The sequence below is a fragment of the Lampris incognitus genome, chromosome 3 (assembly GCF_029633865.1).
Source record: "Lampris incognitus isolate fLamInc1 chromosome 3, fLamInc1.hap2, whole genome shotgun sequence".
Classification (NCBI taxonomy): domain Eukaryota; kingdom Metazoa; phylum Chordata; class Actinopteri; order Lampriformes; family Lampridae; genus Lampris; species Lampris incognitus.
The window spans coordinates 69,052,241-69,072,590 of record NC_079213.1 but is presented as its reverse complement, the minus strand read 5'-3'; the positions used below and the strand labels follow the sequence as shown (position 1 = coordinate 69,072,590).

At 42.4% G+C, this 20,350-nt stretch overlaps 1 protein-coding gene across 1 annotated transcript; it reads left to right on the top strand.

The window, feature by feature from the left end:
• The first annotated feature begins 5,261 nt into the window (after positions 1 to 5,261).
• On the top strand, positions 5,262 to 17,199 carry abhd8b (abhydrolase domain containing 8b). Its single transcript, XM_056276778.1, has 4 exons — positions 5,262 to 6,049; positions 6,171 to 6,341; positions 6,505 to 6,721; positions 16,930 to 17,199. The coding sequence occupies exons 1-4, from the start codon at positions 5,262 to 5,264 to the stop codon at positions 17,197 to 17,199; spliced, it is 1,446 nt and encodes a 481-aa protein (XP_056132753.1).
• The last annotated feature ends 3,151 nt before the right edge of the window (positions 17,200 to 20,350 follow it).

Genomic DNA, 20,350 nt, shown 5'->3' with positions numbered 1-20,350 from the left:
CATAGGTTACCAGTGAAGGGAAGCCTCGCTGACTTGCTAGCAGACCATTTAGACAAGAGGCCACTCACTGGGCAAAGTTGTATGCATGTTCATATGTTGTTTTGTCTTGTCTGGTTTTTGTTTTGTTTTTTGCAAAGCACTTTGTACCATTGTTAAGAAACGTGCTATATAAATAAAGTTTATTATTACATGTATTTGTGCATATAAGTAAATATGTAAGGTATGAAGAACTTGTTTTCTGATGTAATGAACTTGTAGTTCTGTTGTTATTGTTTGTAGGTGAACTTGGTCTATCTATCTATCTATCTATCTATCTATCTATCTATCTATCTATCTATCTATCTATCTATCTATCTATTTTTCCTGATCATCTGGTTTTTTTCTGACATTGACGATTTTCCATAACTTGTTAAACACAAAGCTATCAAGGGGGTTGCACGAAGTGGGCGACCCTCCAGATTGTGAAGGCCAGCCAGTACGTAGCACATGGAGCGGATGAGCCCTTGGACCCAAAACAGCTAAAACACCAACAGCAAATAGCAAAACATCAACAGGCCTCAGTGACCGCGGAGAGCCTTGCGACCTCGAATAACGATGGCCCCACAGAATGTTATCTTCACAGGCAAAGAAGGTGCTATGACGCTGGAAAAGCCCAACGCTGACTGTGATCCTCTGTGCTGCTGCGTGTCGTGCGTCAGTCAGCGGTAGGGGGCACCTCTCCAGCCAGATACAGGCACACACACTGAAAGTGGGATACTGGCTCAGCAGCGTGTCCAGTGTTTTTTGGATTTAAAAACGCCACGGGCGGGCGGGCGCGCGGGTGCACTCTCGGGAGCGTATGCGCCACGATGCCACAACATGGAAATACCAGGCAGGTGTGCTCCCGACTTGCGTTTTTTTAAACCGCTGAAACGCGTCCGGTCCAGGCGCGTCCGCTATGCCGAGGCTACGAGGAGGGCAGCGGAATCCAGATAAATTAGATTATTGGATTGACTGCAACAGATTATAGCTCGTCTGTTTCCCCGATGCTTCAAAACAAAACAGCGTACACCTGACGCTATTGCGCCTGGATATTTTGGGCATTTCAAGGTAAGAACTCGCCGTATCGCCGCATTTCCACCTTTCTTATAGGGCGATGTGGTTTCTTTTGATTTGGTAGTCCCCGTTTGATCGTCCTTTTGGTGCCATGCATGCTGCAACAGGCAAGCATTATGCCAATGCCCCCCCCCCCCAGTGTCACTGTAATCAAATAATAAGTTAAAGGGTTATATTAACATAAAAACCGGTGGAATGAAACGTATTTTTCAAGGATATGGGATAATGGACGAAGGGACAACAAGGATAAAGGAGAGAAAGCGTCCTGGTCCTGTTTGTTCAATCAGACGTTTAGCGAGCAAGCGGCCTGTTCATCCTAAAGCGCACGCCTGATCTATTTCTTGTCATTTCTGCACCTCACCCAGTTAAACGTATGTTTTATTTTATTTTATTTTCTAAAATCATTGCCAAAACAATCTAATTTCAAATTTTGTTCAGTGGAGACCTAATATTTTTATTAAGAATATATTATTATCAGAAATTGTATATTTTTTGATCATAATCTAAATTCAGAGTATAATATACTAAATTTATCTGGCTGTACATTCTTCGTGACCGTTTATTCCAAACGGTCCGTTCGTGTTGGGCTATAGGTCGCACAGTGTCATGTATCATCTCAACGTTGTTCATTACAGGTTTTAAAGCTTTTAGCAACTGGCCCACCTGTAGTGTAGGCACACAAGACTCAAGACTTCATCGAAGACCTAACTCGTGCATTTACTGGTTATAATATTTGAAATATGGCACATCATGCTGCATCAAATCTACTGTGTTTTCTCAAAACTTCAGTGTGACCATCCCTTTCTCATGCACTAGAATGTTATTATAATAATATTCTAATGCGTTCACCTACTAGCTAGACTGACCAGCCTGAGGAATTGCAAAAGGCATAGGGCTTGATGTTGTAAGTGTTTGTTGACACGTAGTAATTCAGTTACTGTCAGCACTTGGATGCCACACTGTTATTGTTTCTAATCCATTTGAAGCTCTGCTCTTTTCTGGGCTCAATCCCTGCTGTGACTCTTTCGTACAGAGGTAAATGCTTATATAATTGTTTTCCACATTCCATCGTTGACAAGGAAACCATGTGGAGACTGCTGGGGGGGGGGGTACAGTTAGCAAGGGGAGAGACCAGACAATGAAGTGCATAGAACAGCATCCCTATTTGGCTGTGGGAGGACTCAGAAGTTTTTGTAAATGCAATGCTGAAATCCTAATTCATGTCACTTGCACCGCCCCTAGATGCAAGGCAACCTCTTGTCTATTTGGCACATTTTTGGGGTGTCCGAAGAAATTTGTCAAAGCGGTGCAGTGAAACCAGCATGCAATTTGTATCACGCATAATGCAGCCCGCCTTTTCTCTGTCTAAATCAGGAAACAGGTGTGATGGCGATCGCTAGAGAATCACTCACTTTGATATACTGTTATCAAGATGTTGACTATGGGGGTTTAACTGCTGCAAGACTCACTGAATATCAATAATTCAAACCCAGGAGCATATTTGCCTCTGCTTACTGAATAATTCACATACTAGATTACAGAGGCAAAGGGAAACTGCAGTGAAAAAGGAGGGATGCCACAGTCTGAGTAGTGCTGTGTGTGCCCTTCTCAGATCACATATATTTGCTATCAATGTGATGGACTCCTGAGATTCATCTCGCACCTGGGGCTAGCTGACAACAGCATCTGCTGGCAATCTGCAGTAATAGTATTTGATAATAAATTACAGTTTTTTCCTTATCATCATATCATTTAATGGGTTGTAGTGGACCGAGGTGCAGATGAATGGGGGGGGGGTCATTAAATGATTGGAAAGAGAAACAATTGCTTTGGAGTACTTTTCTGTATTTACCTCAAACAGTTGTCCAGTTGTCTAAAGTTAGTCCAAATAGTATATCATTGAATCACATCCTTCCTAAAAGTGATTAAGCGGGGGGGGGGGGGATGCGCAAGCAGCAAGTCAGTGACTCAAGATGTCCTCGTGTACAGTATGCAAACAACGCAAATGCCCTTTTGCCATTCGCCTTTGGATGTGAGGTTGAAAACATAAATGAGGGTGTCAGCTTCGGTGATAGCTAAATGCCTATCTCAGCTTCCCCCGGTCAGGAAACAAACAGCACTGCACATCACTGTTGTGTGGGCAGAGGATGTGCAAGTATAAGCAGAATGGCCATGGAGCTAGCCACCTGGGGGTGGGGTGCTAGTTCACATTGTTACCGTAATCCTAATCTATTCTATTTATTGTGTTCTTTTGAAAGAAAACTACTCCAAAAAACAAAAACAAAAACTAATTTTCTCCCAGGGAGGAAATTAACAGATTGTTTTCAGGATGAGCAAGAGAGAGCATGTGTAATCCTCTCCTCGTAGGAAGGTAAGATAATACCTCCGGCAGAGAGATGTACAGACCTTGTGAGGCTGCTCTGCTGTTGTGAAGGCAAGCAATCAACAACCAGTGACGAAGTAACGCACACAGAGCAGCCTCCGCAAAGGTAACTGAAACGAGTACCAGAGCTGTGTTGGTGCCCTGACCCGTCACCGGAAATGAATGCACTGACAAGTTGTACAGGGCCTTTTTAGAAGATGCACTTTTGAGGCAATTTATTGCTTTCAGTGAGGCTTAGAAAAAGATCTGTGAAAAACGGTAACTTATGGATAAATGTCAAGGTTTACCAATTTACCTATCGTAACATACGAGGGCTGCAGCTGATTGTGTGTGTGTCGGTTTGCCAGTGTAGTGTGCACAGAATTGTGCTCAGCTGCAAGATTTCATTCATGTACCAGATTCATTCGTGCAAAAGTGATAATCCAGTCTCTTCTGTCCATCGCGTTTCTGTAGCCTTAATTCTCTTTAACGTTTTCTGGACTGTTCTTTTAAATGATGTAGATATCTCAAACCAGTGCTATTGTCACTTTTACTTTAAATGATTTTTTTTTTGTTTCCTTTATGGTTCAAACCGAGCATGTGGCTTTGTCTGGCTTGCCTGACCATCATCAGTGTGAAAGGGATACGAGCTTGTGCGGCTTGAACACATGGAAGCCGGCTTTAACTCAGAGGGCTATTACTGTTAGTTTCTATTAATACCCGCCCCCTGGGCCATGCCATGGAAGGGAGCTGCTCAGCAATGTCCAAAAGAAAGTAGCAGAGGTTTCAGTTGTAATAAGTGGCCAGATTTTAAAGGGTGGGATGAACTGTATCACTTTAGATACTGCACATTAGACGGTTCCTGCTTTTCCATTTGCTATACATAGTGACATCGAGTTTAAGTGGAAATCAATGCATAAAAAACATCAATTAAATACACAAATGTAATATAAATAGATGTATCATGTTACTTGGCTGAGCATTTAAAAGACATGCCGTACTATGATAGTTAAGCAACAGACTTTACTGAGGGTGTTAAAAATGGCATATTGAGGGGGTGTCCGGGTGACATAGCGGCCTATTCTGTTGCCTCCCAACACGGGGCTCGCTGGTTCGAATCCCATGTTACCTCCGGCTCGGTCGGGCTTCCATACAGACACAATTGGCCGTGTCTGCGGGTGGGAAGCTGGATGTAGATATGTGTCCTGGTTGCTGCACTAGCACCTCCTCTGGTCGGCCGGGGCGCCTGTTCAGGGGGTAGGGGGAACTGGGGGGAATAGTGTGATCCTCCCATGCACTACGTCCCCCTGGTGGGGGTAGTCTGCAGCCCTCCCCAGATTGGCAGAGGAGGGTGGAGCAGCAATTAGGACGGCTCAGAAGAGTGGGGTAATTGGCCGGGTACAATTGGGGAAAAAAAAAAGGGGGGGAAATCCAAAAAAAAAAGCCATGTTGAGAGTATTGAAACTTTAAAGCCCCTCAACAATTTATCAACAGAATTAGAGCTAAAATTATTGTTAGTTTATTGAGTTCATTCAGCTTTAATTCTCAAGTTTTAGTGTCCTTGTGGCCTCTACAGATTTAAAAAGAAGGAGCAGTTGAATGTGGGTATATGTGTGTATACATGATTTCTGTTATGATTTATATGTGCTGCTATTTCTGGGTGTGGGAGTCAATAGTGTGTTCACATGTATGTATGTATTTTTTATCTGTGCATTTGTGCATTCATGTCTTTATATTTGTGTGTGTGTGTGTGTGTACATTTGTGTGTGTGTTCAAAGGTTTCTGTTCCCACAGACTGGCAGCCATGCTGACCAGTTTCATGGATGGTCTTCTATGCTGCCTGACTGGAAAGTCGGCAAATGTTGTGGTTCCGATTGAAGCCTCAGAACCCGCCGATGGCTATGAGTTTGTGGAGGTGAAACCGGGCCGGGTCCTGCGGGTGCGGCACATCATTCCCGACAGGCCTGTGGTGGAGGAACCTAGTGGGCAGGGTGGAAGAATCAGCTGTAAACGTAGGATCACAGTGTACCGCAACGGGCAGCTGCTGATTGAGAACTTGGGGGAGAGAGCCAGGACAGAGCTGACAAACGGCCAGAATGGAGAAACGGAGCCCGACAACATGGTAGAGGTGGAGCTGTCTGACAACCACAGCTCCTCACCACCTGCCTCTAACCCTGAGGCAAAGGCTGACGCTGAGACAGCAGGTAAAGAAGGAATCTCCGAGCCGGGGGGGCCAGGTGGTCCGGGGCAACTTGAGCAGTCGCAGCCACCCAGGAGACACAGGCGGAAGCCCAAACGCACGGTGGTGATCGACTGCGAGAGGAAGATAACATCGTGTAAAGGGACACACTCAGACGTGGCGTTGTTCTTCATCCATGGGGTGGGAGGCTCGCTAGATATCTGGGGCAGCCAACTGGACTTCTTTTCACGGTTGGGCTATGAGGTGATCTCCCCAGACCTGGCCGGTCATGGAGCCAGTTCTGCGCCCCAGATAGCTGCAGCGTACACCTTCTATGCCTTGGCTGAGGACATACGGCTAATCTTCAAGCGATATGCACGCAAGAGAAATATTCTTGTCGGACACTCTTATGGGTAATTTACTGATTTATATCACAATATTTACTTGACACAGCGGAGCTAAAGTGGGCCTCTCCTCAAACTGCAGGAAGAAAATCTCTGTTCTCTTCTCTTCTCTTCTCTTCTCTTCATCCAGTGTGTCATTCTGTACCTTCCTGGCTCATGAGTATCCAGACCAGATCCATAAGATGGTGATGATAAATGGAGGAGGTCCCACAGCTCTGGAGCCAAGCCTCTGCTCCATCTTCAACCTTCCCACCTGTGTGCTGCACTGCCTTTCTCCTTTACTGGCCTGGAGCTTTCTCAAGTAGGAATAAGTGTGTGTGTGTGTTTGTGGGGGGGGGGGGCAATAACAGGATACGAGACATATTATGCTGCCCCAAATCATCTGGCACTTCATGAACATCTATTTTGGCACAACTAAGCCTAATGTACCTCTTCTTTTCTTTCTTTTAATTTGCCTCCAAAAGAGCTGGATTTGCTCAGCAGGGTGCAAAGGAGAAGCAGCTGCTGAAGGAGAACAACGCCTTCAATGTGTCGTCGTTCGTGCTGCGTGCCATGATGAGTGGGCAGTATTGGCCGGAGGGCGATGAGGTGTACCATGCTGAACTCACAGTTCCCATCCTGTTGGTACATGGCATGCACGACAAGTTTGTCCCCATTGAAGAGGACCAGCGCATGGCTGAGGTGAGGCGGGGGTGGGTTATTAGCTATAACAGTGGATCTTCAGCCTTCTTATGCCAGTGTTCAAAGTGAGTCATAGTCAGAATTCACCCTTCTTGGTGATTCTTGACTGTGTTTATTATGTGGTGTGGTGACCTAATGATTTTTGTGTACCCACATTTCATGACACATAATCTGCTTCATCCATCTTACCTGTTTGGAAAATATTCCCAACTGTATCTTTGAATTATGGATCCTGTGTTGACTTCTTTCGCCTGACAAATATTTGAATGAGGCAATGAAACCTGGGCCATACTATGAAGTGGCCCAGATGAGAAGAAAGCTTAATAACATGGAGGGTTAATACAAGTACAGTATCTTGAAAAATACTGCTTTCTAGAACACATATTGCGATGCACCTGGACACATCCTCAGTGATGTAACCCGGGGTCCTTGGGTGTTTCGGCTCTTTTAACAATCAGACACCCTCACCCAGGTGACCCAGTCAGAGATGATCAAGTTCCAGCTTATGTCCAGGTAGCACTACCTAACCCACAGATCACCTCTCCTGATCCACAGCCACCCTGAGGCCACTTCGGCTGCCTCAGTGACCAACTTGATGGTTCTTCGCTTGGCCCCTGTAATGCCCAGCATTTTATAGGCCCTCCAGAGGGACCAACCAGCAAACCCTCTGTATCCCACCTCGATGGGCTCGCACACCACCCGTTATTACGGCACTCCTCCACCAGCTCAGCATACTTTGCCCTCTTCCTCTTGTTGGCCTCATTGATGCAATCATCCCACGGGAGGGTGAGGTCCTAGAGGACAACATGCTTGGAGGCCTCCAAGAGCAGTGCCATGTCTGGTCTCAGAGTTGTTACAATGACAGTCTCTGGGAACTTGCTTCCCCAGGTCAACCTATAGCTCCCAGTCTTGTGCTTTTATAAGTAGGCCTGAGGACATGGTCCTGACAGCTGGTGTTGGCTTCTCTCCAGCCCTGACGAAAGCAATGGTCTTCTTCGCTGAGCAGAGGTGCTTGAAATGGCTGATCCTGCCACAGATGGTGTCTGCGCTGGTCTTCAGGATCTGGTCATGGCACCAACAGTAGCGCCACTTGCCCAGGATTTTCAAACAGCAGCTGATAATATACCCCAGGGTTCCTCTCTTGAAAGACAGTGTGCATGCTGGTGTCTCCACCTTCCCCCAGTAGAACAGGTTGGATGGGCTTGGTAGAACACCGTAGATAGCCTGGATCAGGAACTTGATACAATGGGCCTCAGCCCCCCAAAGCTCTGCCCATGAGAACTTGCTCTGCACTGCTTGGTCCCATCTTGTCCAGGTTCCCTACTGCCACATTCAAACCCAATACATTATCAAAATTGTTGGCAAAATTCTCCTTCTGCAGTATTTTGCAGCCAAACTTTTCCTTTACTTTACTTTTCCTGCACTTTAAATCAATGTGTATGGTTAAAATCCCAAAACACTAAATCCAGATTGTACAAGATTTATCCTTCTGTCTTACCAATGTGTGACAAATGTCAAGTGACAGAGAGCACACTGTCTCACATTTTCTGGTTCTGCCCTTCACTGATCGCCCTTGTCCACCCACAGGGAACGGGTTCGGTGCCAGGTCGCAAACCCTTTTTTGAACGGTTCAGAGCATTTCGACCAAAAATAAATTGGTTGCGAACCTGAAAAGTTAGTTCTGAACTGGCACCAAAAAATAGCAGGTTTTTCAGTGCAAACTGTGACGACATCAATGGGTGCGTGACATTCCAGAGGAAGAAGAGAGGAGATAGCCTAACGGTAGATAATGGCAATATCGGCAGATAACAAGGGTGCGCAGTGGTCGGCTGAAGAATCTCAGTGTTTGTCCAACTTTTTTCCCATGTAATATTCTGATCAAACTGGGACCAGCAAGCTTCAACATAAGGAGAAGTGGTAAACTCCCTATGAAAAACAGTACGGACAGCCTTTATTGTTTTTGTTTCTTTTTATTATGTGAAACAAACCCTTCCACACATTGTTTCATTTGGATGTACTAAAGGAATAACGAAAGGATATTGAGTACCTTGCAATAAGGAAATTGAACCACTGGGGATAGCTGCCATCACTATAGCAAATGCTTTGGGTGTTACAGGAAAAGCAAAATGTACAATAAACTTGTCATATGTCATGAGATAACCTTGAGAGTTCAGCAGCTGTCCTACCAATAAAATATTTCTATCAAACCAGTTACTAAAGAAAATACTTGTATAAAATGTGTGCTTGTATAAAATATTCCATATATGAAAATGGTGTGGAGAAAGTTGTGCTTGTAAATCAATTTCCATGCCAGAAAGGCTTGCTTGTGATATGCTGATAGTTTAAGAGGGAATTTGTCAATTTGGTAATTACACATTAACAAGAAGGAAAGACCCCCAACCTTATTGAAGACCGTTTTAGAGATAATGTTCCACATGGATGAGCTGTTAGACAAGAAGTACTTTAACCAGTTAATCTTCAGAGTATAACTCATAGAAGAAAAATCCAGAAAATCTAAACTACTAATAGAGCTGAAAACTACAGATTTCCTGATATAATGGACTCGATTTTTCCACAGAAAATGTTATCAGTGGCATTAGCGGTTTTGTCATCCAAAAATACAGATGAAACGATATATATAAGCCTGGATATTCCCTCAGTCTTGGATATGAGCATATGCGCTTTTTAGTACAAATCTCTTTGTAACCACATATTAAATTTATGTTTTAATTTATCAATCACTGGGGCTCCATTCAAGGTAACTCTGTCCTTGGGGTTTTTAGCTACAACAATCCCTTAATAAGTTACTTTTTTCTTTTACAGGAATGTTGCAAATTGACACATTACAGTTTTTCAGTGCAAATAACTCACACTTATCCAAATTCAGGCATAAACCTGAAACTCTAGAGACTACTACTACTACTTTCAGCTGCTCCCATTAGGGGTCGCCACAGCGGATCATCCGTTATTTCTTCCTGTCCTCTGCATCTTCCTCTGTCACACCAGCCACCTGCATGTCCTCATGTCCTCACATCCATAAACCTCCTCTTTGGCCTTTCTCTTTTCCTCTTTGCTGGCAGCTCCATATTCAGCATCCTTCTGAATATACCCAGCATCTCTCTCCACAAGCTCCAAGCCATCTCAATCTTGTCTCTCTTGCTTTGTCTCCAAACCGTCCAACCTGAGCGGTCCCTCTAATATAATAATCATTCCTAAACCTGAAGCTCTAGAGAATAAATCAATAATCATTATAGGTGATTCTACCCGAGAGGCATTTTTAAGAAATAATTTTGTATCATCTGCCAACTGACTTATAAGAAGATTATGATCAGCAACAGAGATACCCTCTAACCTACTGGATTTAATATAATGGCAAAAAACCTGAGCCACCAGGAGGAGAAGGTAAACAGAAACAGGGCAACCTTGTCTCACCCCCCTCTGTAGAGATAATCTTTGAGTTGTCCCATGTTTTAGAGCTATTACCATTAACACTGAGCTATTACCATTAACACAGAGAATTTTCATAGCATTACAAAAAGATGTCCCAAATCCAAAGCGTTCTAGACAATAAAAAAATAAAAGGATGTTTTATGGAGTCAAAAGCTTTGCAGAAGTCCTGGTAAAATATTAAACTTTTGTCTAGAATTAGATCAGAATAGTCTGAGGTCTAAGACCAATCTAATATTATTGTTAATGCCTACCGCTCATAAATCCAGATTGATTTTCATCAATTATTGAGTTTGAGACCTGCTTGAATCTTTTAGCTAAAATATTAGCAAACACTTTATAATCATTGAGTAAAGTTTCCAATTGTCCAGCAGAAGCAGATCTTTCTTTGGTTTGGGGATTAAACATATGTGTCATATGTGCGTTGTGTCATTGTAGTAGGAAGAGAGGAATTCTGGATATTTTCTGAATAGACCTTATGGTGTGAAATGGTGTGAGTAAATCAGAGAATAATTTGTAAAATTCAGCAGTGATACCATCATTACCAGGCAATTTCTTGTTTTTGAGTGAATGGATGCCCTCCTTAATTTCACCCCCTGATATTGGAGCTTCACATGATAAACAGTCCTCCTTACTTATAGGATCAAATTCATTGAGATGTTGACTAAACAAAGTAAAGTTACTTTCATTGAACTTTGATCTGTACAGATTATAATAGTAATTATAACAAACTTTAGATATATCATCTGCATTATCAGTAAAAGACCCATTAATATTCAGCTGTGACAAAATATTATATTTTGCTCTTTGATTTTCTAATTAAAAAAAAAAAAAAAAGCTGACATTTGCTCTCCATGTTCCAGCCATTTTCAACCTGGATCTTACAAAGGCTCCCTCAGCCCTCTCTATACAAGTCATCATTCTGGTGGCAAATTAGTGAGGGAAGTAATTTCAGAAACCACCTTCTCTTCCATGGTGTGTTGGCCTTTGGCATAATCACTTCCATACTGCCTTAAATATTTACCACTTTCATATTTTAGGAGCTCCCAATTACAACCAAACAATCCCTCAACTTGTGCTTCATTCCAGTAAAAGGTAATAATCTGTTCCAATTCCATTTTAACAATAGCATGTTTTAGCAGAGTTATTCATTTTCCAGAAAGGGCAACCTCTTATACTACCATAATCAGACACAAGTCTGACATTAATGTAGATGGCTTTGTGGTCTGTAAGTTGAGTTGCCATCACCTTGACTGTACACAAATCCTTTGGCAAGTTTTTAAAAACAAGCCAGCAATTTAAGCCTGACAGAGCCACCCTTGTTGCTTCAAGTATAAACTCTTGTCCGTTTTAAATTCTTCTCTCCATATATCTACAATATAAAATCTACCCATGAACAGCTTTAAAGAGGAATTTTGATTATAACTTTGACATGGGGGTCACCTGTCAACAGCTTCGTCTTAAACAACATTAAAGTCTCCTCCATTAGCAAGTAAGCACCTGGATATTAGATAGCCACTGTTTAAGCTTGCATTCTAGGTCCATTAGCAGGACATCATTACTAGACTTTGAATTGTACCCATTGATATTTGTTATGATCAGGGTAGTATTAAAGCAGTTTAAGACTTGGCAGGTGATCAACATAGATAAAACCCAATTACTTTCATATAACTATAGCGCACAAAGAAAAATTGAAAATAAATACCCTTTGACATGGCAAATGGAGTCTTTCAAATATTTGGGCATCAACATGCCAAAAGATTTGGCAAAACTATCAGAATACAATTATTCGCCTATAACTAAAAAAATTAAGGAAGACATAACAAGATGGAACCTATTTCCTTTCCTTAGTCTCAGTTCAAGGATTCAATCCATTAAAATGAATATATTGCCCAGACTATTGTATCTCTTTCAGACCCAACCAATAGAGATTAACCCAAACCACTTCAATGAATGGGACAAAATGTTATCAAGGTACATATGGCAAGGTAAAAGTTTCAAAACTTTGCAGTTGGCCAAAGAAAAAGGGGGTAGGGCGTACCTTCTATTAGAGATGATTATTTTGCAGCACAGATGAGAGCTATGATATGCTGGTGTAACTCATCATGTGATGCTCAAAGGAAAAACAATGAAGAGAGGACATCTTCCATCCCCATACAGGCAATCTTGGCTGATAACAATCTACAAAGTTATATAAATACTATGGATAACCCATGGGTGAAATGCACTCTCAAAATATGGACAACTATTATAAAAGAATATAAACTAGAGAGAGATATTGTAATTCGTAAATGGTGTGCATATGACTCAAATTTTACACCAAATAAGCCAGATACTAGATTTAAGGACTAGACAGCTAAAGGAATAAAAGCTCTATGCAATATAATGAAAGAAGGAACACTGCTGAGTTTTGAAATAATTAAAAAGAAACACTTATCTGAAAAACAAGAATTTTATCGGTATCTGAAGATGCAACATTGTTAATATGAAGATGAAAAATGTAACTGAGGCAAGTACTTGTCTGACAGAACTGTTTAGAAAAGCATATAATTCAGATACTGATAGAAGAATCATTTCATAAGGGTCTGTTAAATCTTAAAATACATTCGACTTTATACATTAAAACAAAATGGGAGAAGGAAGGAGAGACAATTATATCTGAGGAAGAATGGACAACAATATGGAGGTGTACTAGTTCGCAGAAATGGAGGGAGTTTGGTTGGAAAAACCTGATAAGGTATTTTATTACACCCTCTCAGAAATCATATTATGATAGTAACCTCCCTGTTTGCTGGAGAAACTGTGGAAGCCAAAATGCAAACCACTGCCATATTTTCAGGGATTGCCCTGTTATCAAAGACTATTGGAGAGCGATACACAAGACATTTTCAAATGCAAAATACTCCTAGATAGTAAGACCATATATTTTGGGTATATACCCCAAGAACGGTTGAAATTCTTAATTCACCAGCAGTATATTTATTATAATGAATATACTGCTGGTGGCTAGTAAAAAGACTCTTATGGTTATCACAAGAGAGCCCAACTTTAAACACATGGATGGAAATTACAATGGACGTTTATAAAATGGAGAGGATAACAGCACCTGTCAATCACGAATTGGAACAATTAACCTTATACTGGAAAAAAATGGTTTGACTATATAGCACCCCATAGGCCTAATTTTATTTTCACAAATCAATGATTTTGTAAAGAAAAAAAATCACTCCTTACCTGTACATGTTTTCCCCTGTGTTTTGTTCTTTTTTTTATATACTCAATCCCATTTGCATTGAGTTTTATAAAAAGAGTTGTCCAAAAGTGGAGCTGGACGACGTAATAATACGATGCCATATTATTGCTAGCTAGTGGGATGTAGCTAATGTTTACATCCGGTGTGCAACGCACAAAGTCCCCCGTTGATGACGTACAACGTTTCCGCTAAAAACTGGTCGAAACGCGGTCCCGTTCGCCATACAACCGGTTCTCAGAATCCTGAACGGAACCGATGCCTGAACCAGAGCTACTTTGGTCGGAAAGAGCTGTCTGGTTGTTATCTGGGCATCTCCCGAGTTTCAGGAAGAACTAGAGAGTAGCACGAGAAAGAGTAAGCTGTCTGGCGAATTAGTAGAAGAGATGGCCAAGAATGGGTTCACTCGAACGCAAGAAAAAATTATCAACAAGTTTAAAAAAAAAACTTAATAAGGACTACCAAGACGATAAAAAAGAGTTGTCCAAAAGTGGAGCTGGACGACATGATATGATGCCATATTATTTTTAGCTAGTGGGTTTCAGTGGGCTGTAGCTAATGTTTACATCCGGTGTGCAACGCACAAAGTCCCCCGTTGATGACGTACAAAGGTTCCGCTAAAAACTGGTCGAAACGCGGGCCCGTTCGCCACACAACACCAAGGTTCTCAGAATCCTGAACGGAACCGGTGCCTGAACCAGAGCTACTTTGGTCGAAAAGGGCTATTACTGGATTCTGTCCCAAATATTCGATTGGTACTCAAAGGCCTATAAAAGAACCATCCAGTTGGAAGCTGGAATTGCCATCTTTGGCTGCTTACAATCCACTCTGTGCTTTCCTACAGCCATGTATCATTCCTTGATGTTGGGGATGATTGTCACCAAAAGACTCATTTTGAGGGAATGGATATCACTTTCTCCCCCTTCCTTCCAGAGGTGGGTGGCTTACATGATTTCAGTCATACAGATGGAAAGACTCAGTTTCTTGAGAACCATCCATTATCCGAACCGCTTATCGTACTCTCAGGGTCGTGAGGATGCTGGAGCCTATCCCAGCAGTCATTGGGTGGCAGGCAGGGAGACACCCTGGACAGGCCACCAAGCCATCACACAGGGCTGACACACACACACACACACATTCATAACAAGGGGCAATTTTTTAGTATGGCCGATTCACTTGACCTACATGTCTTTGGACTGTGGGAGGAAACCGGAGCACCCGGAGGAAACCCACACAGACATGAGGAGAACATGCAAACTCCACACAGAGGACGACCCGGGACGACCCCGAAGGTTGGACTACAAGGGGCTCGAACCCAGAATCTTCTTGCTGTGAGGCGACCGCGCTAACCACTTGAGAACCGCCCCCCTTGAGAACCAATTCAATTAAAAAGCTATCTGGGACCCATTTGTTGCTTACCTAGACGAGGCTGGGGGAGGATGAGTAACTCACCCAGCTAATTTCTCATGGCAAGATCTAAGGCATATCACTCATGAACACTCTGGTAGCCTTTTACTATTATTTTATTTTACTTTATTTCTTCATTTAATTTTACCTTTTTTGCACATGTCTGAGTTTACCTGTTACTTGACTGTTTTTGTTGATTTGTCTCACTGTTTTAAGAAAAGCCTTAAAATATAAAAAGAAAAAAAATCCCAAAACACACGTATCCATCTTGCCACCCTTCCTCAAGAACTCTGTTACACATCTGCTCTTTTGCACACTGTACACCAAAACTGCATAATTACAAAAATGCACAGTGCTGCAATTTTTGGTTTCTTTGATTTTTGTCCTTAAATTCTGTAATCTTTCATCTATATGCATGCTCAATAATCCAGGTAAGGAAATCATAGAACGTTGAATCAGTTCATCTGGACACAACGTTTATTGAGAAAAACGTTTCACCACTCATCCAAGTGACCAGTCTCAACTGTCTGCATGTACCCCACCCTTATAAACAATATAGTTGCATAACGACCGAAACCAACGACCAGTTTCATATGCAAATTGCCATCACCATTAACTAGCGTTACAATCACCATGTGTACTATTCACAGAGGATTTGGGAATGGTTGAAGTCCCCGTATTTTAAGATGGTGACAGATGTACTCTTAGCCCCTCCAGTTCAGATGTGGTTGTTCCCTCTTCACATAGATGGACTCTTTGACTCCCCGTTCAAACAGTGTTCCTTCCTATCAAGGATGTGCACATCCTCATCCATGAAAGAGTGCCACTGGCCTGGAGATTGTGTAGACTGTGGAGTCCTGGCCTGACGTGTTAGCTCTCATGTGTTGTGCCATCCTCTTGGCCAGCTTCTGTTTTGTTTCCCCTGTGTACAAGTCAGTACAGTCCTCCCAGCACTTAACAGCTTACACTATATTGCTCTGTTTGTGCTGGGCAACCCAATCCTTGGGGCGTTGAATCAGTTCATCAGATCTTTGGCCTGTTTAAACAGGCCATGGTTAGTGTGGTTATCTTAACTGGGCATTTGTCAAAGCCAGGAAGACGCCCAAACAGTGCACCAGCCAATTGAAGACAGGAGAAGGACAACAGCTGCCTACGCATAAACCAGTGGTGATTCCATATGTGGCGGGAGTGTCGGAAAAGCTGAGATGTATATTTTCCAAACACCGCATCTCAGTTACTTTCAAACCCAAAACACACTGCACACACAGAAATTGGTCCACCTCAAGGATCAGATCTCCCGGCACAAACAGAGCAATATAGTGTACGCTGTTAAGTGCCAGGAGGATTGATGTGACTTGCACGTTGGGAAAACTAAACAGATGCTGGCCAAGAGAATGGCACAACACAGGAGAGCTAACATGTCAGGCCAGGACTCTGCAGTCTACACCCATCTACAGGCCAGTAGCCACTCTTTCAAGGATGAGGGTGTGCAGCACATCCTTGATAGGGAGGAACGCTGGTTTGAACTGGGAGTCAAAGAGGCCATCTATGTTAAGAGAGAACGACCATCCCTGAACCGAGGGGGGAGCCTAAGAGTACATCTGTCGCCATCTTACAATGCTGTGATTGCAAATATTCCCAAATTCTCTGTGAACACTACACATTGCCATTGTAACTCTGGTTAATGGTCATGGCAATTTGCATATGAAACCGATCATTGTTTTCGATGGTTATACCACTGTATTGTTTATAAGGGTGGGGATACCTGCATTCAGTTGAGACTGAAGATGTCATTTAGACGAGTGATGAAACATATCTGTCAATAAACGTTGTGTCCAGATGAACTGATTCAACTTTTTGTGATCTGCAATCTTTTGTTACGTCCTTGTGTTTTTTTTCTTTAAATATCACTTTTCTTTTTCGTTTGCTGTTGTACGGTGTTGTTGACTTAAATGTTATGCTGTTAGACTAGAAATAGCAGTCCCGGTGCTCACTACACCTTAGACTAAGGTAAACTCCTTGTATGCAGGTCATACCTAGCAAAAAAGAGATTCTGATTCAAACGTCTTCAAGGTTTTTCCAACACTTTTTGGTTTTCTGACAGATCCTTTTGATGGCCTTCCTGAAGATCCTTAATGATGGCAGCCACATGGTGATGATGGAGTGTCCTGAGGCAGTCAACACACTCCTCCACGAGTTCTTCCTCTGGGAGCCTGACACCCCACCAAAGAAAGAGCCTAAAGCCCGTCCAGAGACTGCCAAAGCTCGACCTGACAACGCTGAGGCCACACTCAACAATCCCAAGATCCGACCTTCAACTGCCTCATCAAATGGCGGCACACAGGGGACAACAGACAACAAAGCCAAAAAATAAATAAAGATGTTCTTATGGCACATTGACTCTGACCAAAGTTGCAGCTTCCAGTGATTGTAACTGTACCATGGATGCCCATGTGTGCTTGTGTCCAGTTAAACTGATGTGCTTTGAACTGTTTTACCTGTACACAGTGAACAAGATAAGGCAGTTTGTTTTCTGCACAAGCTTCTGGACTTGTCCACATTCATGGACTTGGGGAAGTGTCTGAAGGGGATTTGAGTATAATCCCAGAGTCCCAGCCTTACCTTTGCTCCTGAGGTAAAAGGCAGTGGGGCAGGAGTAAAACTAATCTGACAGTTTGCGGACATCCGTGTCCATTCTGCTGTGTCAAGACTCCCTGTCCTGTCCGGGTAGTGTAGCGGTCTATTCCATTTCCTACTAACATGGGGATCGCTGGTTCGAATCCCCATGTTACCTCCGACTTAGTTGGGCGTCCCTACAGACACAATTGGTCGTGTCTGCGGGTGGGAAGCCGGATGTGCGTATGTGTCCTGGTTGCTTCACTAATGCCTCCTCTGATCGGTCGGGGCGCCTGGGAATAGCGTGATCCTCTCATGAGCTACGTCCTCTAGGCGAAACTCCTCACTGTCAGGTAAAAAGAAGCTGCTGGCGACTCCATATGTATTGGAGGAGACGTGGTAGTTTGCAGCCCTCCCCGGATTGGCAGAGGGGGTGGCGCAGTGACCGGGACGGCTTGGAAGAGTGGGGTAATTGACCAAGTAAAATTGTGGAGAAAAATGGGGGGGGGGGGGGACTCCCTGTCCTCCACATTTGGTGGATATGTCCATGGCTGTGCCTTTTAGCAGGTGTGAGCCTTAAAGAGGAAGGACGGGTTGAGAAAGGTGTGGAAATACAGCTGCGGTGTCTGTAATGGTCCTTTAATGTTTACAGATAGAGTAGCCTTTACTCTCGTTTATCCTAGTTATGGGACCACCGTAAGTGCTTGTGGTGTTCCAGAGTAAAACAAGGACAGAGTGAAGGTGTGGTACTCTACTCTTGACAGCTGAGTGATTGCTTTGTAACCCGTCAAGGTTAGGGAAGACAAACATGTCAAGGGAGTGATAAAGGCTGGAAAGTTGAGTAAAATTGCTGCTTCCTAATCTTCAGGCAACTGCCTGCTGATTCAGTCTGGTTAATTCAGCCATACTGTAGAAACCTATGGTACAGTATACCTACCTTGATAGGTAGTAGAATGTGCTTGTAATTTGATAATAAAAAAAATGAAAAAAAATCAGATTAACATCATTATTATCAAAATCTAATCACCAATGCAAAACTGTGTAGCAGAATGTATGAGCAAAATGCAAGAGTATTTTGTTGCATTTGTAGTATTTTGTAACAGAAACACTAATTTAGGCTAGAAAACGTTTATTTTCTGTCCGGCATCTTTAAAGTGTTTTGTAGTATTATGATGTGCTGGTAGCATCTTTATATTTAATGTCCCCCACACAGTAATTCACTTTAACTTTTCACAGTATGTTATCTGACAATCAGCACTTCTTGGAAATTGTGTAAATATTAAACAGTATTGAGAGAGCACTTCCCAGGAAAGACTCATACATTGACGAAATGCATGTACTCCCTCCTGCAGTACACCTTGTGTTAATGGCTGTTTACCATAATGATCATGTACTCTTAAGATGAGTTTTTTTTTCAGGGAGGTCGCATATCTGCACTAGAGAGACTTGCCCTAAAGAAGAAGAGTATTAGTGGCAAGCATTTATTTCTCACCAAATCTATGCTGATCAATGATTGTTCTCTTGAGGGTGATGTTTTAACGAACATTTAGTGCGAAGAAATAATGCTTAGCTTCCACTAAGCAGTCTACCCTCCCCCCCCAATCCGTTGCTTTCCCTCCAAATAAGTATTCCTCTCTCGGTCTGGTGTAAACCATGAACAACAGAAGCCAAGTGTTGTGACTGATAAGTGTCTTCATGCATTGATTGCATCAATGTACTGTTGTAATTTATAGCTTTACACACTAACTTTTTACCCATTAACTATGCCCACCCGTGGCTGTGATGTTACAGTGCAGAAAGCCAGTTTAGCAAGCTAACGCCTCGTCTTATCACCATAGCAACTACAGTAGTGTGTAGCTTGGTGTACACGTCAGCTGAGGTCAGAGAAGGTTGAATCAGTTCATGTGGATACGACGTGTATTGACAGATACGTTTCATCACTCGACTACGTGGCGTCTAAGTGACTGTAGATGTCACTTGGTTGAGTGATGAAACGTAGTATCTGTCAGTAAACATTGTATCCAGATGAACTGATTCAACCTGCTTTGATTTTCTCACCCGGATTATTGAGCATGCATTAAGCCAGCTGAGGTGTTAACATTACAATAGCTGAGATGATCAAAATGCTCACAGTCCTTTCCTAGTTGATTTTTGCACTAGCGGGAACAACCCTTGTTTACCCTGTCATGCACCTGTATTAAGATTACAGACATTTGGGAGTAGCGTGGCACAGATGAGGCAGTTTTTAAAAAAAAACTCTTTTCTCGATATTCATCAGTATTTCGTAGTGTTCAGATGTAGAGATTACTTTTTTATACATTCTAAATGTATTTTTTATGGATGACTCTCGATTCAAAGAACGAGGAAGGGCATATTCATTGCATCCGTGGAACATGCAGTTCTAATCAGAGAAATGTTAGTGGTTTGAATTGAGACTCGAGCTCACAGAAATTATTTTTACGAATTAGCAAATAAACTTCACTACAAATAGTCTTGCGACTCTACTGAATTTGAGATTATCCATATCACATCTTGAGCACTGTCTTACCGTTTGCCTTTGAAAATTACTCCAGAAATTAACCGGTAATATGAATGTGTTATATTTTAGCTCATTAAGTTCAGAGTCTTTTAAATGTATATTTGATATTATTTTTTAAATATTTTAATGATTCATATTAAATTAATGATGCTGCCCCAAGTTGATCTGACTTCTGTCCTTTGAGGACCTCTAGTGTCTCTAGTGTGCAGTGCAGGATCAGTTTCCCCCCCCTTGTTTTGTTGTGGGTTTCTTGCCTTTTGTACTAGATTTGTATATTCATGGCACTAAAAAAAAGAAGAAACAAAAGGAAAGAAAAAAGAAAAAGGAAAGATAAACAAGAAATGAACAAATTATGTAGAAATATACAGGA

Coding starts and splice junctions, on each gene's coding strand:
- abhd8b (XM_056276778.1), top strand. CDS start 5,262: ATGCTGACCAGTTTCATGGATGGTCTTCTATGCTGCCTGACTGGAAAG. Junction 6,050..6,170: donor CTTGTCGGACACTCTTATGG/GTAATTTACTGA, acceptor CTCTTCATCCAG/TGTGTCATTCTGTACCTTCC. Junction 6,342..6,504: donor CTGGCCTGGAGCTTTCTCAA/GTAGGAATAAGT, acceptor TGCCTCCAAAAG/AGCTGGATTTGCTCAGCAGG.